This window comes from Schistocerca nitens, chromosome 7 (genome assembly GCF_023898315.1).
Source record: "Schistocerca nitens isolate TAMUIC-IGC-003100 chromosome 7, iqSchNite1.1, whole genome shotgun sequence".
NCBI classification, from domain to species: domain Eukaryota; kingdom Metazoa; phylum Arthropoda; class Insecta; order Orthoptera; family Acrididae; genus Schistocerca; species Schistocerca nitens.
In genome coordinates, this window is record NC_064620.1 from 107210039 (window position 1) to 107228104 (window position 18066).

The 18066-nt window shown below is 45.3% G+C and overlaps 1 protein-coding gene across 1 annotated transcript in view; it reads right to left on the minus strand.

Moving 5' to 3' along the window:
- LOC126195218 (dipeptidase 1-like) overlaps window positions 1–18066 on the minus strand; it is a 585745-nt gene that overhangs the window by 368842 nt on the left and 198837 nt on the right. Inside the window, exon 2 of the mRNA XM_049933736.1 lies at window positions 5117–5288. Within this exon, the coding sequence (XP_049789693.1) occupies window positions 5117–5288 (172 nt within the window). The remainder of the gene's footprint in view (window positions 1–5116; window positions 5289–18066) is intronic.

The following is an 18066-nucleotide window of genomic DNA, read 5'->3' on the forward strand; positions in this document are numbered from 1 at the left end:
TTGGATAAACATAAAGATCCTGCCACAGACTGTAAAAATGAGAACCGGGGAAAGACCTGTAATTTCCTACGTCGGACACGGAAAGTCGTAGAAAGCTCGTGTTGTGCCCTTTAAGTCGACGCTGTAGCCCCGAGGGCTTAACTTTGCTGGCCGCAAGCCGACTCTGCCAGAAGCAGAGAGAACACGGCGTTCGTCTGGGGAGGCAATTTTTGTGTTTACTTGCTGGCGCCCACCTGTTGCCGAGGGACGCGGCTGGGGTAGGGGGCTGTGGCGCTTAACTGGCGCCCAAACCGCGAATTTCTAGCACTTCACTTCATGTTCAGTTTTATTTCGATTCGTCCTAAACAACTCTGAGCATTATTCAGTGTGCGGCTTTAAACTGGGAAAAGAAAAAAAAAAGGTTCAAATGGCTCTGAGCACTATGGGACTTAACATATGAGGTCATCAGTCCCCTAGAACTTAGAACCACTTAAACATAAGAACATCACATACATCCATGCCCGAGACAGGATTCGAACCTGCGACCGTAGCGATCACGCGGTTCCAGACTGAAGCGCCTAGAACCGCTCGGCCACAGCGGCCGGCTAGCGAAACCGGTATTAGTGATTAAATTGCGCATGACCTGTGGCTGTTACGAATGTTAATTACACACAATAATTATCAGATTGTTTGTTGGATGCGTGGTGAAGAAGCCAGTGTTTTTAGTTCCCCCCATTCTTTCCAGGTTTATCATTATGGATTCAAAATGGAGGGAGCGATTTAACGAGGAATGAGCAGCATCTGTTAAAAGAATAGAATAAGCAGTAATTTTGTACCAATAAGATCTGAGTATTAAAAAGTTAAGATCTGCGATGATTTATAAAGCAAGGATTGACACATCACAGCACTTTGCAGTGACTAAATATGACCCGAGATCTCATCTGTAATTTTCATGTCTTGGATTGGCCTCGTCGATCCCTGTGCTTTCCTAAAGCTTGTAGCCCCGCATTGTCGGCAACTGTACAAACTGCTGGTTGATTTTTTCTGATAAAAACTTGCCACAACCGTCTTCTCTGCAGGTCTTCTTACATTTCGCCAAAGTCTTCTGGCGTTGCAACATTTCTTGAGACAAAAATATCGTCTACGAATAGCCTCATGGAGCCTGCAGCGTTTTCCAGCAGAGCATTAATGTAAGTTGTAAATACTAATGACTAACTTTCCACCGTGATACTCGAGAAAATACTTTTACATCCGTCGATTTTATCCTGTTAAGAATTACATTTTGCGTTATGAGGGGCGTTCATTAAGAAATGCAACACTTTTTTTCTGAAGGCGGGTTGGTTTCAATCAATATTCCAATGCACCATATTATTCCGCACTCTTTTGGCTACAACATGATCTCCGTTCAATGCGACGGCCTTACGCCACCTTACTGGGAGGGTGTGTATGGTTCAAATGGCTCTGAGCGCTATGGGACTTAACTGCTGAGGTCATCTGTCCCCTAGAACTTAGAACTACCGGGTGATCACAAAGTCAGTATAAATTTGAAAACTGAATAAATCACGGAATAATGTGATAGAGAGGTACAAATTGACACACATGCTTGGAATGACATGGGGTTTTATTAGAACCGAAAAAATAGGAAAGTTCAAAAAATGTCCGACAGATGGCGCTCCATCTGATCAGAATAGCAATAATTAGCGTAACAAAGTAAGACAAAGCAAAGATGATGGATGTTCTTTACAGGAAATGCTCAATATGTCCACCATCCTTCCTCAACAATAGCTGTAGTCGAGGAATAATGTTGTGAGCAGCACTGTAAAGCATGTACAAAGTTATGGTGAGGCATTGGCGTCGGATGTTGTCTTTCAGCATCCCTAGATATGTCAGTCGATCACGATACACTTGCGACTTCAGGTAACCCCAAATCCAATAATCGCACGGACTGAGGTCTGGGGACCTGGGAGGCCAAGCATGACAAAAGTGGCGGCTGAGCACACGATCATCGCCAGACGACGCGCGCAAGAGATCTTTGACGTGTCTAGCAATATGGGTGGTTCTAATAAAACTCCATGTCATTACAAGCACCTCTCTATCTAAATTATTCCGTGGTTTATTAAGTTTTCAAATTTATACTGACTTTTTGATCACCCGGTACTTAAACCTAACTAACCTAAGGAAATCACACACATCCATGGCCGAGGCAGGATCGAACCTGCAACCGTAGCAGTCGCGAGGCTCCATACTGTAGCGACTAGCACCGCGCGGCCACACCGGCCGGCGAGGGCGTGTATGCCTGCATGGTACTACTTCTACTACGGGTAGACGTCGGAATCAACGTTTTGCTGCTTCAGAATCCTCCCTATCATCCACCTCCTACGTCCCGCGGAGTCCGTTCTTCATTGGACCAAACAGATGGAAGTCGGAAGGTGCGAGATCCGGGTTGTAGGGTGGGCGAGGAACAACGGTCCAATGAACTTTTGAGAGCTCCTCCCGGGAGCCTTGTGAACACGCTGAAGTCATTTCTTCAGTTTCCTGACGGTAATATTGTAGACTTCAGAGTTGATCTTTGCACCACGAGGGAGTACATTAAACGGAATAACCCCCTTCAGAGTTACAGAAGGTCAGCATGAGTTTACCGGCTGAAGGTGCGACTCTTAACATTTTCCTCGGAGGAGAGGTGGTGTGGAACCACTCCATGGATTGTTGTTTCCGTTTCGAAGTGATGAACTCATATTTCATCGCCTTTGACGATTTTCGACGAAAAACTATCACAATCAGTCTCGTAACGCGCAACTAATTCCGCACAGATGGTCCTTTGTTGCTGTTTATGGTCTCCTGTTAGGTGGCGAGGAACCCAGCGGGCAGACACCTTTGAGTACCCCAGCTCGTGAACGAGTGTGTTGGTACTACCAGCGAGGTGCTTGTTTGTGATCTGTCGATCACCTCGAATGAGAGTTTCCGCACGTTGCAGAACTTGAGGAGTCGCAGCTGTGTACGGGCGGCCAGCGCGCGGGAGACTGGACACTTTCGCGCGCCTTGTAATGACGACAGACGCCGGGCTCAACGACGTACTGTGTGTCTCTTCCCAGGCAGCTTTCTGTAGACATTCTGCAAGCGCCTACGAAAGTCTGCGATGCTCTGGTTTTCCGCCGAAAGAAACTCAATCGCAGATCTCTGCTTGAGGTGCACATCCGTTACCGATGCCACTCTGAAGACTTTGGACAGCGCCGCCACGTATCGGAAACTCATGAAACTGTATGTACTGAAGCGGAAGTAGTCCACGGTGTTCCACAACAAATTCCGCATTTTTTCAACAGAAATCATACGAGAAAAAGAATGGGTTGCATTACTTATTGGACGCCCCTCTTACACCTGCAAAGTCCTGAACGAAGTCACAAATACAATCCAACAATGGTAAACTCGCATTTTATTTATTATTTAACAGTGAGGGACTGTTCCTAATGCCTTCGTGAACCCGAGGAACACGGAATAACGAGGGCACCTTTGTCCTCGGCTTTCTGGGCTCCATGAACGGACAGAGCCAGACGAATTTCGCAAGATGCCAAACTGGGAAACTCTTGTTAATACGAGGGTCACTCCAAAAGAAATGCACACTATTTTTGTAAAAGTACAGTTTTAATTCTACATGTGTGAAAGAATTACAGTGTGTAGCTACATCCTTCCGGCTTGTTTTCAAACTTAGTTCAACCTGTTGCTGTGAGTGGCGCCGTCACAGCATGTGTTCAAGATGGCTGCTACACTTGACATTCGTCAGAAGCAACGTTCTGTCATAGATTCCTGTGCTGTGAAAACGAGACAGTGGGAAACAGCCACAAGAGGTTGAAAAAGGTGTATGGAGATGATGCTGTAGATCGCAGTACAGTTAGTCGGTGGGCAAGCAGGTTACGTGATGAAAGCGGGCACCGCAAATTGAGGATTGTCCTCGCAGCGGCAGGCCTCGTACTGCACACACTTCAGACAATGTGCAAACAGTTAAGGAACTGGTGACTGCTGACAGACGCATCACAGTGAACGAATTGTTACGATACGTTGGGATAGGGGAAGGAAGAGTTTGCAGAATACTGAAAGTGTTGGCGTTAAAAAAAGTTTCTGCCAGGTGGGTTCCCAGGATGTTGACAGTGGCTCACAAAGAAACAAGAAAAACGGTATGCAGCGAACTTTTGGAACAGTACGAGGATGGTGGAGATGAATTTCATGGAAGAATTGTGACATGACTCCATCTTTTTTCACCAGAGTACAAGAGGCAATTGGCCGGCCGGAGTGGCTGAGCGGTTCTAGGCGCTACAATCTGGAACCGCGCGACCGCTGCGGTCGCAGGTTCGAATCCTGCCTCGGGCATGGATGTGTGTGATGTCCTTAGGTTAGTTAGGTTTAAGTAGTTCTAAGTTCCAGGGGACTGATGACCTCAGAAGTTAAGTCCCATAGTGCTCGGAGCCATTTGTACAAGAGGCAACCAATGGAGTGGCATCACGCAAATTCACCCAAGAAAAAAAATTTCAAAACTACGCTTTCTGCTGGAAAAGTTATGGCTAAGGTGCTTTTCGATTCCGAAGGACACTTGCTTGTGGACATCACGCCAACTGGAACCACCATAAATTCTGCGTATGTGACGACACTGAAGAAACTTCAAGCTCGACTGAGTCGTGTTCGACCACATCGGCAAAAGCAGGATGTTTTGCTGTTGCGCGACAATGCACGGCCACATATTAGTCAAGAAACCATGGAAGCGATCACAAAACTGATGGACAACACTGAAACACACGCCTTACAGTCCTGACCTGGCTCCATGTGACTATCATCTGTTTGGGAAACTGAAAGACTCTCATCGTGGAACAAGGTTTGAAGATGACGACTCCCTTGTGCACGCTGCCAAACAGTGGCCCCAACAGGTTGGTCCAGAATTTTAACGTGCGGGTATACAGGCGCTCGTTCCAAGATGTCGACTTTCGACAAAATAGCGTGGCGTAAGGCAGTTGAGAGGGACGGAAATTATGTGGATTTCTTTTGGAGTGACGTATTTATAGAGGATTGTTCCGTTCTCCAAAAACTTCATAATGCGACTAGGTGCAACGCAGCAGAGCAGACAGCTCGCTACAGTAGTGGCGGAACTCACCCGTCGATGAGCGGCGACGACTTGAGCAGCGCGGCCACCTCTGGGGGGACGGGCCGACCCGCCAGCGACTCGTAGGTCGAGTAGTCGTCCTGCAGCGCGATGGGCAGCGCGATCACCAGGATGATGACCAGCAGGCCCACCACCGTGGCCGCCATCACGCACGGCTTGCTCGCTGCGGGAACAGAAAGCACGCCACAGTATTATCCAGCCCACAAGAAAAAGCTAATGCTAACGCAAAATCAAAACAAAAAAAAATGTGTGTGAAATCTTATGGGACTTAACTGCTAAGGTCATCAGTCCCTAAGCTTACACACTACTTTAACCTAAATCATCCAAAGGACAAATACAGACACTCACTCATGCCCGAGGGAGGACTCTAATCTCCGCCGGGACCAACCGCACAGCACGTGACTGCACCGCCATAGACCACTCGGCTAATCCCGCGCGGCCAAAATGAAAACAGAACGAGGGTGCGGGAGAAGAGTGTGAGGGAGGGAGGGAGGGAGGGAGGGAGGGAGGGAGGGGGAGAGGGGGAGAAGGAGAGAGCTCTTGGTGGCCAGGCGACCAAGAGCTGTTGCGGGACGATTGATTCACGGATCCAATATGGCTCCTTCCGTGTATAGCGATTTAAAACTATGATGAGTGGGGCATCAATGTAATGCCCAAACTGGCAGAACATAGAAGTTTATAAAATAGAATTAACTTCTACAAATCATACGGCTGTTGGTAAATTGTTACGTCAAGATGTAGGTATGGGGTTAGTGTGGCCTTCGAGCGGAAACTTTTTCATCGCCCCTTGTATAAGATTGACATTGTGAACGTACAGGGTTGGTGTAAAATTTGCAAATGACTGCGGGTATGCTTTATATAGCTTCAAAACGTCTCTTACACTGTTTTAGATTGCCGTCTGGTACCTCAAATGTCTCTTCTTGGTGGATTATTGTCTTGCTACTTGCTACCGTGCCACCGCCATGCTAGAACATCCAAGAACTATTCTGGACCTCGTTCCGTCTTCAAAGATCACAACTTCTACTCCGAGCTATGAAATGACTTCCAATGAACTCTCGTTTCAACTCTTCTGTATTTTAAAGTTTAATATTTCTCATTAACATACATTACAGTAGTTCAAATAGGCTACATCAGTTGTAATAGACATCTGACCTTAAAGGTCATACAGACAGTGTGTTGTACATTACAAGATAATTCATTTGTCTTCACGACGTTGGCATTGTCGGTTGGCTCCGTATTCCTGGCACCCATGACGCCTTCAACACGTGCCCAGCCGGTAGACGCCACGCGTTCACCGCCACCGTACCTCGGCCATGCCTTAACCTCTGGGCCAAAATAAAGCGGCGCGGACAGTCTTTAATTTCACCTGACACATTCTTTCTACCAATTTCCTCTACTGTACCCATCTTGTGCTGGAACGATTCTTCATTGTGCACCAGGATACTCGAGAAAACATCCTCATACACTACAAGAGTGTTTCAAATTGAATATGCGGTTTTTAAGGCTTTGTAGCATTTACTACATTCAACTTACAATTATAAACAATACATTAAATGAGAGAACAACTCAAATAGGTTTTCTTACAACTGTTGAATGTCAGCACTATTCGTTGTACATCGAGTGCACAGGTGAGTTCTGCCCAAGCCTTGATCAGTGTGTGGAGTTATTGTTGAAACAATGGTGTAGTAATTGTTGCAACAATGTTGTTTCCTAAGACGGTTAGATCAGGTGGTTCCGGAGGCACGTACACACGATCCTTTATGAATCCCCAAAGATAAATATCGCATGGCGTCAGATCGTGTGTCAACGTGGAGCTCACGCAAAATATACAGCCCCTTGCAACCAATCCAGCGGTCGGGTACAACGTCATTTAACCAGTCACATACTTAACTGTGCCAGTTTGGCGACGCACCACCTTGTTGTCAAATAAAGTTACGTGGTTCCGCTTCTTCCAATTAAAGAACACTTCAAGATAAGAAACATCAGTTGCAGTTTCTTCACCGCAAAAAGAAGCCCGTTAACTTTCCTCCGAGATATAGAAAAAAAAAACATTACATTCGATGTAGGGTAACGTCGTTGCAACTGTACCGTCTCATGGGAATTTAGTGATTCTCAGATGTGTACATTGTGTGCGTTTATACAGTATTTCTACTTACGTGAAATGTCGGTTCATCACTGAATCGCAACAATGCAGAAAATATTCATCGTCATGCAGCAACGTTTGATATGCAAAGTTGGCACGTAGTCTATAGGTTTTAAGGCTTGTAACAACTGCAAACGACCAGAATGTAATTGACTCTCCTTAAAAGCCTCCACATGACGTCAATGGAACTGTTAATTCACGACCAACCTTCCGAACTGATTTACTGAGGCTACGTGTGAAGGACTCTCACTCTTTCAAAACGTTCTTCAGTAACTCTTGGTCGTTCCATAGTCCTCACTTTGCGCATAGGTATACAGACAAAACTGTTTGAGTTGCTCATTCATGTGAGGTATTATTCATAATTTTAAGTTGAGTGTAATAAATGATACACAGCCTTAAAACCCATTATATTCATTTTCAAACACCCTGTACCTTCACGGTTTCCTAACGAAAATTTGGGTCTGCCCAGACCTCGAATGCGCATTTTGTGCTTTTCGCGGTCGGCCGCCTTAACTATTGGGGTATCCGTATAAGGCTCCACGCTTGGCCAGTTATCAGCGCTGCTCTTGCTTCTCTCTACAACTATGGGGTATATGGGAAGTGAGCCATTGGAGAGATTTATCTGATGTTGAGCCGCGGCTTACCCTGCCCCCATACTCACGTTTGGCCACTACTGCAGGAAGCGATGCACTGGGGCATTTAAGTGTTTTCTTTTATCCTTTCTTCTTGCCCTCATTACTTTTCTTGTCTGAGAAAAATTTCTTTTCCAGTGGTCTGACCTATTTCTTTCGATCTTCTTTGGTTTTGGTGCCTGTCCATCTGACATCTGTTTGCAGTGTTCGAAAGTAAAAGGAGGCAACAACAGCGACAACGAATAACCCAGTGACGTTGAAGGCGTTCTGAGACAGTATAATGGTTACTGCGACTGGTCACGCTAAGGAGGAGATCCTTTGTGGCGTCGCAACTAGTGCACGATCGCCCATTTGTCTATTAAAAGCTTTACTTCAGAATATATGTGGCCTGCAATGTAAGCCGGTAATTATACGGTCAGTAACGGACGAGTTGTGTCCTGCAGACTGACGTCACGACCATCTGTTGCAGCTGCGCTTGTGAAAGCAGTGGAGTAGCGCTGGCAGGCCACTTAACATTATACGAAACTAAAAATATTAATAACTAATAAAGGAATAACCTGAGGAACGTCATACTTGATGTACATCCTTCTGTTGTGAAAAACAAACGTATGTCAAAGTCTGAGATAAAAAATAGTTGTATTTTGGAAGCTAGTAAAATTAAAAATATCGTGTGCAGAAGTAATTGGCCGATCATTGACTGTGTTACAAGTAATTGGTTTCGGAATTTGGGAAGGTAAAAGTTCTGGCTGTTTTAGGTATGGTGATAACTGTGAGCAGAAACTTTAGTAATTTTCGTAAATGTGGGCTGATGATCTTGCTTAACGGCAATAAAGATCTATTGAAAGTTTAAATTTGAACTTCATGTTTAAAGTACGAGTGACAACCCCTTTTCGAATCATTTCTTTAAAGTACATAGACAATTTTCAGGAAATTTTTACTTATAACGGCCTCCGGCGCGTTGCTATGAGATTACAGTTTCGTCAGCACTGCTTTTCTGCGATCTCGTAAGGAGCTGCAGTCAGGAGTTTACGTGCGAAGACCTACCGCTGTAAAGAGCTAGGTGAACGAAAATTATAAAAGAAATTGCATTGCAGCAGCAACGTATAATCCGTCGCAATTGGTGCATTGCATGCACGCACGTAAAAATCCGTCGCACCTTGTTCGAGTCTTGGTCTGACAAACATTTTCATTAGTCACAAGAGAGTCATTGACCACCCGATGGAGAATGCCTTAAAGCTATTTCTTTAATGCCATTATATCATCATTGATTGCATCGACCCACACTCATTTCATTTCAGGGTATTTTATCGATTTCCCGTGTTTTGATGCTGGAAACTACTAGAAGTGTTTGGTTACTCGTGGCTGGGAGAACGCAGGGCGTGTACTTCCTGCCCGACCGCTCGGCCTTGACTGATATTCTTACGAAGCGGTACTTGTCGGACCGGTTCACTGTAAAAGAAGGCTTCCGCCATGGTAACTGCTGTGCTCTGCTTTCACGCACTTCTGCACTCAGATTCTTCCGCGTACGTCGTCTCTTCGCTATTATTCCTACCTGTTAAGGGACTCACTTATCAGCATAACGTGCAATGCTCAAGAATTGGCCAAAATGTGGTTTTGTAATATGCTACTTCGCAGATGAATTACATTTCCTCAATAAAAACACACCAGCAAACACCATAAACAACAAGGAGCAATTAACTGTAGAGCGATTTAACAGCCGTCAAAAATATTCCCTTGAATAAAAAAGATCCCCTTGTGTAGATATGAAGCTAGAGAGAAAATAAACATAAAATTTAAAAAAAACGTAACGAAATCAAAAGCAGTGTTTACAGGTGTCAATAGCAGCATTTACATTTATATTAAAAATACTGAGCTCAGTTCGTGCACAAAATCCTGCACCGGCAACGCTTTTGCTGCTATGGACGGCTATAGAGGCTGCACGGTTCAGTATTTCTGCTGGGAACTTCCAACGACTTGTTGAGCCCACGTCGAGTTGCTACATTACGCAGGGAAAAAGGAGGTCAGACACGATATTAACAGTTATCACCTCCGTATACTGCGAAGTGGACTGTGGGGAAACAGGGATAGAAGATAACAGAAGATAATAGAAGCATTTGAGATGTGGTGCTACAGAAGAATGTTGAAAATTAGGTTGACTGTTAAGCTAAGAAATGAGGAGGTTCTCCGCAGAATCGGAGATGAAAGGAATACACGGAAAACACTGAAAAGATGAAGGGACAGTATAACAGGGCATCCGTTAGGACACTAGGGAATAACCTGCATGGTACTAAATGGAGCTGTGCATGGTAAAAACTGTAGACGAAGAGAGAGGTTGGTATACATCCAGAAAATACTTTAGGACGTAGGTAAGTAAAAAGTTCTACTCTGAGATGAAAAGATAGTCCAAGAGAGGGATTCGTGGCGGGCCGCATCAAATTAGTCAGAAGACTGATGACTGATGACTGGAAAAAAAAATTATTAACTTACGTTACCGTTACTGGAGAATTGCCTTACCTATTGCAAAATTATCTTTCTGTGTAAGCTTCAAGTTTACCTACCACTACGAGTACTGGTAGTAATACGAGGGTAATCCCAAAAGTAATGTCTCCCATTTTTTTTGTAAGTACATAGACCTGTTTATTTCTACAATGGTTTACATCAGTTTACACCTTAAACATTTAGATATTTTGCCGGCCGGTATGACCGAGCGGTTCTAGGCGCTTCAGTCTGGAACCGCGCGACCGCTACGGTCGCAGGTTCGAATCCTGCCTCGGGCATGGATGTGTGTGATGTCCTTAGGTTAGTTAGGTTTAAGTAGTTCTAAGTTCTAGGGGACTGATGACCTCAGAAGTTGTCGCATAGTGCTCAGAGCCATTTGAAACATTTTAGATATTTTCGACATAATCACCATTTCTGTCGATGCATTTTCATAGACGCTGTGGCAGTTTTTGTATGCCTATGTCATACCACCTCGCCGCCATGCTGTTCAGAAAGTTATGAACCTCTTCTTTCACCTCGTCGTCGGAGCTGAATCGCTTTCCATTTTTGACATGCATGCTCGACTTACCATACACTTCCGTCAATTGGCGATAGATTTCAATCGGTGCAATGCCCTTTGCGTTCAAAAACCGAATAACTGCGCGCAATTTGCACTTGGCGGTAACATCCAACGGGAGCTCCATTCTCAACGGTTGCCAAGCCAAGACCGAGCGCCTGAGCGTGGCGTGCGCATGTTTACACACAGAGTGTGAAGCACTCTTCATAACAGTGTGACCAAATGCCACACACAGTTCTGTACTTATAAAAAATAGGAGACCTTTCTTTTGGGGTTACCCTCGTAAGAAGACAGTAATATGTAAAACATATGTAGCTGCTTAATAAAATGAATTACAGTAACTTGTTATTTTGTTCAAATAATGTGTGTTGTGGAAAATACTACCCAGTCACCTTATTCTAACTTCTAATTTATTACCGCTACACAAGAGTTGTAGACCGGCCCGTGCGAAACCGGGACTTGTCGCTAGTGTTAAAATAAATAAAAATTGGGAAAAGTAAACTTAATTTTGAGTTCAAGCTGTTACTCTCTGCTTCCCTTTGCGAAGTACCATGTTACTGAAACTACGGTACAACACTGTTTAACTTGCACTCTTATTTCGACATTTTTTCTGATTCCATAACGTGATCAGTCAGATTCGTGTTAAAGCTAACGCTCAATTACTGGAACGTTGTATACGTCCCTTGAACTTCGAATTATCGAGTCAGCTGTAATTCATTAGGAGTTTTGTGGTGTCAAATACTGCGTAGTGATTTACGAAACATTTTCCATGGACTAGTAAAGAACAGATGATCGGTTGCAGACTGCAAAATGGTTCATATGGCTCTGAGCATTATGGGACTTAACTGTTGAGGTCATCACTCCCTTAGAACTTAGAAGTACTTAAACGTAACTAACCTAAGGACATCACACACATCCACGCCCAAGGCAGGATTCGAACCTGCAACCGTAGCGGTAGCGCAGTTCCAGACTGTAGCGCCTAGAACCGCTCGGCCACTCAGGCCGGCTGCAGACTGCAAACCAACAACAACAACAACGACGCCGACGACGACGATTAATGTACACCATCGAATGAAGATACGAATGGACACTCTAAAGTAATTTAGACATTATTATGGCAGGCCGAGAACGTTTTATTGAATGCTGCACTACACTCCAAAATGACACAAACATCTCACAATTTTTCAACGTAGTCTCTGTAAACGACGGATGGGAAGTTCTATCAATCGTTCAGATCCTCGACGACAGAAATCTGCTCCTTGGTCGCGGAGGCATTCGAGAACCTCTGTGTGAACTCTCCTATCGTTGGAAAGCCTTTGATTGCTGTCAGTCAGCTCGTCCTTTACATTGACTGTGAGGTCATGCCCACTCGTTGCTTAAAGGGTGCCTAAAAGATGCTGCTTTTTCAGATAGCTATACAACAATTCAAGAAAATCACATTAATAGTTTTTATTGAAATAAAGAAAATTGACAATACTTTGAATTTACAACGAGTTGTCGCTAGCGACGGGCGACATGCGAACGGTGTCCTTTGCTATCTGCACTACTGGCCATTAAAATTGCTAAACCAAGAAGAATTGCAGCTGATAAAAGGGTATTCATTGGAGAAATATATTATACTAGAACTGACATGTGATTACATTTTCACGCAATTTGGGTGCATAGATCCTGAGAAATCAGTACCCAGAACAACCACCTCTCGCCGTAATAACGGCCTTAATACGCCTTGGCATTGAGTCAAAAAGAGCTTGGATGGCGTGTACAGGTACAGCTGCCCATGCAGCTTCAACACGATACCACAGTTCATCAAGAGTACTGACTGGCGTATTGTGACGAGCCAGTTGCTCGGCCACCATTGACCAGGCGTTTTCAATTGGTGTGAGATCTGCAAAATGTGCTGGCCAGGGCAGCAGTCGAACATTTTCTGTATCCAGAAAGGCCCGTACAGGACCTGCAACACGCGGTCGTGCATTATCCTGCTGAAATGTAGGGTTTCGCAGGGATCGAATGAAGGGTAGAGCCACGGGTCGTAACACATCTGAAATGTAACGTCCACTGTTCAAAGTGCCGTCAATGCGAACAAGAGGTAACCGAGACGTGTAACCAATGGCACCCCGTACCATCACGCCGGGTGATACGCCAGTATGGCGATGACGAATACACGCTTCCAATGTGCGTACATCGCGATGTCGCCAAACACGGATGAGACCATCATGATGCTGTAAACAGAACCTGGATTCATCCGAAAAAATGTCATTTTGCCATTCGTGCACACAGGTTCGTCGTTGAGTACACCATCGTAGGCGCTCCTGTCTGTGATGCAGCGTCAACGGTAACCGCAGCCACGGTCTCCGAGCTGATAGTCCATGCTGCTGCAAACGTCGCCGAACTGTTCCTGCAGATGGTTGTTGTCTTGCAGACGTCCCCATCTGTTGACTCAGGGATCGAGACGTGACTGCACGATCCGTTACAGCCATGCGGATAAGATGCCTGTCATCTCGACTGCTGGTGATACGAGGCCATTGGTCCAGCACGGCGTTCCGTATTACCCTCCTGAACCCACCGATTCCATATTCTGTTAACAGTCATTGGATCTCGACCAACGCGAGCAGCAATGTCGCGATACGATAAACCGCAATCGCTATAGACTACAATCCGACCTTTATCAAAGTCGGAAACGTGATGGGACGCATTTCTCCTCCTTACACGAGGCATCACAACAACGTTTCACCAGGCAACGCCGGTCAGTGCTGTTTGTGTATGAGAAATCGGCTGGTAACTTTCCTCATGTCAGTACGTTGTAGGTGTCGCCACCGGCGCCAACCTTGTGTAAATGCTCTGAAAAGCTAATCATTTGCATATCACAGCATCATCTTCCTGTCGGTTAAATTTCGCGTCTGTAGCAAGTCATCTTCGTGGTGTAGCAATTATAATGGCCAGTATTGTAACTTACACTAAGGAGTAATTCCTTAGGATCAGGAATTTATATACGTACAGATAGTAAAGAGAAATTACCCTGTTATTAATAGAAAGAAAATAAAAAAAACGATAATGTGACTTCTGCAGAACATGTCTGGATAAAAAGAAGAAAAATTGTTTTTGTTAAGGAGGATCCCATCCAGAAAAAAAAATATTTTTACATAAACATTGTAACATCGTGCCTCTAAATGATTGCTCCCTACGTCACAAGCAGAAAGCTCGAGGCCCGCAGAAAACAAGATCCTGTATTGTACTGGCCTTGTTCAGTAGAAGCCCATATTTGGTGGTTTTTATGTTGTACCTTATACTCCAAGAATATATGCTGTTTCTAAGCACCAGCACATCGAATGCCTCGAGACCGTATCGTTATTGGTACGATTTGTTGTAATAAATTGGTACCATTTGCTGTAATAAAACTATGGTGAACGTCATATTGGTGGTTAAAGAATTTTTTCAATTTAATTACTATCGCGTTATACCTAGTGTGTTATCAGAGTGGTCCATTTTAAGGCAACAGCACATTAAAGGTTCATGAAAAACGTGTCGTTCTTGTTAGGATTTGTTGCAACTAAATGTAAATTAATAACATATCAGTGATTAAAGCTTAAGAACACTATAAGAAAAAATCCAAATTCTCTTATAATGAAGTTACAGCCTAGGGTGAATGGGTACTGGTTGGATCACGAAGCACTAGCAGTGCTACGGAGAGACCTCACAGTTTGCGCCGTGCTCCCGACTCTAACCTACCCCACAAGGGACACACGGAAAGTAAATCAGTAGTACAGCAGATCCCGTGAACACCGACATTGGACGGCTGATGACTCATGTTCTCTGGTCGGACGAGTCTCGAGCGGACGGACGTGTAAGGATACGGAGAAAACCTCATGAATCCATTGAGCCTGCATGTCAGTAGCTGGTAAAGGCTGTGTAATGGTGTGGGGCGTGTGCAGTTGGAGTGACATGGAACCCCTTATACGTCTAGATGCGACTCTGAGAGGTGACACGTACGTAAGCATCTTTTCTGATCACTTACATCCATTCATGTCCATTGTGCAATCCGACGGACTTGGGCAGCTCCAGCAGGACAATGCGACACCCTACACGTCCAGAATTTCTACAGAGTGTCTCCAGGAACACACATCCCAATTTAAGCATCACCGCTGGCCACCAAACTCCCCAGACATGAACACAGAGTGTCTCTGGGATGCCTTGCAACGTGCTGCACAGAAGAGACCTGAACCCCCTCGTACTCTACGGATTTATGGACAGCCCTGCAGGATTCGTGGTGTTAATTTCCTACAGCACTACTTCAGACATTAGTCGAGTCCATCCCACGTTGTGTTGCGGTACTTATGAGTGCTCGCTGGGGACGTACAGGTGTACCAGTTTCTTTGGCTCTTCAGTGTTTAAAAACTTACTGATTAACTTGGGGCCGGCCGCTGTGGCCGAGCGGTTCTAGGCGCTTCAGTCCGGAACCGCGCTGCTTCTACGGTCTCAGGTTCGAATCCTGCCTCGGGCATCGATGTGTGTGATGTCCTTAGGTTAGTTAGGTCATCAGTCCCCTAGACTTAGAACTACTAAAACCGAAGATGTTCAGTCTCACAGTGCTCAGAGCCATTTGAACCATTTGATTAATTTGGGTCTGGACACTGACGAAGAGGAACCTCACACTGCAGAAGAAGAATATGTGGGTGCTGAACTGCTACCAGTTGAAGGAGACAGTGAAGATGCCTCACGATTGGAGGATGTTGTAAGTTTGTTTCCATGTGCAGCTGTAGCTTGTGGTGTCACTGCCAGACACCACACTTGCTAGGTGGTAGCCTTTAAATCGGCCGCGGTCCGTTAGTATACGTCGGACCCGCGTGTCGCCACTATCAGTAATTGCAGACCGAGCACCGCCACACGGCAGGTCTAGTCTAGAGAGACTCCCTAGCACTCACCCCAGTTGTACAGCCGACTTTGCTAGCGATGGTTCACTGTCTACACACGCTCTCATTTGTAGAGACGACAGTTTAGCGTAGCCTTCAGCTACGTCATTTGCTACGACCTAGCAAGGCACCATATTCGGTTACTATTATTACTATCTTCAAGAATGTATTCTGAACAGATAATATTGTGAATCATGTACAGTCAAGAGCGACGTTCATCATTAATGCATTAAAGTTAATTATCAAACTAATTACATCCGCCTTCTGCATTCTCATTCCTTGTCATGTTCCAGACCTCACGTCAGTATAGTTCTTCCCTCCTCACGCCAGCCTGCGTGAGCTAAAACGCGTGCATTTCGACCTCCACTCGTAACACGGTGTTGGCCCTTCTGCGAACACAAAATAGCTGCTGACCAATCAGCTGGTTTTTGTGAACTCTAAAAAACCTGCCATTTTTCTATTAAAGCAAAAAATGCGTAATGTATAGAGGCACAATGTTACAGTGCAGAGATTAGGTCGATGCAGGGTTCGAGTCCTTCTGTACTTAACTTTTTTTTCGCATTCATTTTTTCCAAAAGGTTTTGGTACATTCTTACGAAATGAATAGAAATAATTTCTGCAATACTTAATGATATATAAATGTAAGTGCGTTCTCTGTCAGGAGAGACTCTGATCGATTTGGTGAACTTTTCTAAACTGATGTCCTCACTGACCCGAACATACGATTTTCCTTTTTGTCTTATTACTTGTTCACTGATATTGAAGTTTTTATTTACGTAAACCATAGACAGAACGATACGACTAGCAGGTGGATAGGGGAGGAAATGTGCGTGTTAATAGAGCTAACGTAGGAAATTTACGTGAATCCATACTCGTGAACAAACTGTATTGTTTGCTAGCCAAATCAAGCCGACAACTCCGCTTGAGAACGCTAAGGGCGCAAAACCACGTTAACTAGCTCGTCCCGTGTGCTGGCGGCGCATTGCCTCGTGACACTGAACACCTCGTCTCGACTTTCCTTCTGAACTACCTTCCAAAGGAGTGGTACGTAACACGACAGAAGATACGAGGCTATCAGCCAAAAGCGACCCTGTGCGTGATACGCCACTGCAGTAAATCCGTCGCGAGTCGCGACGAGTCGTGCTGCGCCCTTTGCCGACGTCACGTTCGTTTCGCGGAACGCTGCGAAATGATTGCGCCAGCGGCGGCTGAGCGCAGCGTTTCGAGCGTAGAGCGAGAGGTCCGTCCACTCGGCGCCCGCGCTGCGGTCGCGCGCGGCCGGCGCCCGTCTATCAGAAGCAGGTCCGGCCGGCGAGCCAATCCTGGTTATTGGCTGCCATCAGTACGGGACTATCGGCTCGCCGCCCTGACGTCTGGTCATTAAGCTATTGACGCACGAGAGGACAAGCATTTAAATCCCGCCCCTGCCGCTGCGCAGCTGTCCTCCTGTTAGCTGAATGCCCTCGCGTTCCGGGATTCATTCACTAATCCCCTGACAGAGGACCCTACTCTCTGTCCTATTTGCCCCGTTGGAGGCGGCATAAATCGTAATCGCTCTGCGTTTAAAATACAAATTCCTTTTTCGCGGAAACAGGAAACAATAGCTCTTCAGTCAGTTCTAGTTGTGTCGCTCCCACCCTCACATAGACCCATCTCTCTCTCTCTCTCTCTCTCTCTCTCTCGTTTCCCTCTTCCCTCCCCTTCGCTCTCCCCTGTCCTCTATCACGCCATCCCACGGGCTCATTTCTTTACTCCGGCAACAGCAACAAGAAAAAAATGTAAATGTAATTCCTTACAATCGATTTCGAACACCAGGAAAGTTAACAAACTATTTTAAAAATTTAAAACGACGAAGAAAATTCGAATTTACTACACTACTGGCCGTTAAAATTGCTACACCAAGAAGAAATTCAGATGATAAACGGGTATTCAATGGACAAATATATTATACTAATACTTACATGTGATTACATTTTCACGCAATTTGGGTGCATAGATCCTGAGAAATCAGTACCTAGAACAACCACCTCTGGCCGTAATAACGGCCTTGATACGCCTGGGCATTGAGTCAAACAGAGCATGGATGGCGTGTACAGGTACAGCTGCCCATGCAGCTTCAACACGATACCACAGTTCATTAAGAGTAGTGACTGGCGTATTGTGACGAGCCAGTTGTCCGGCCACCATTGACCAGACGTTTTCAA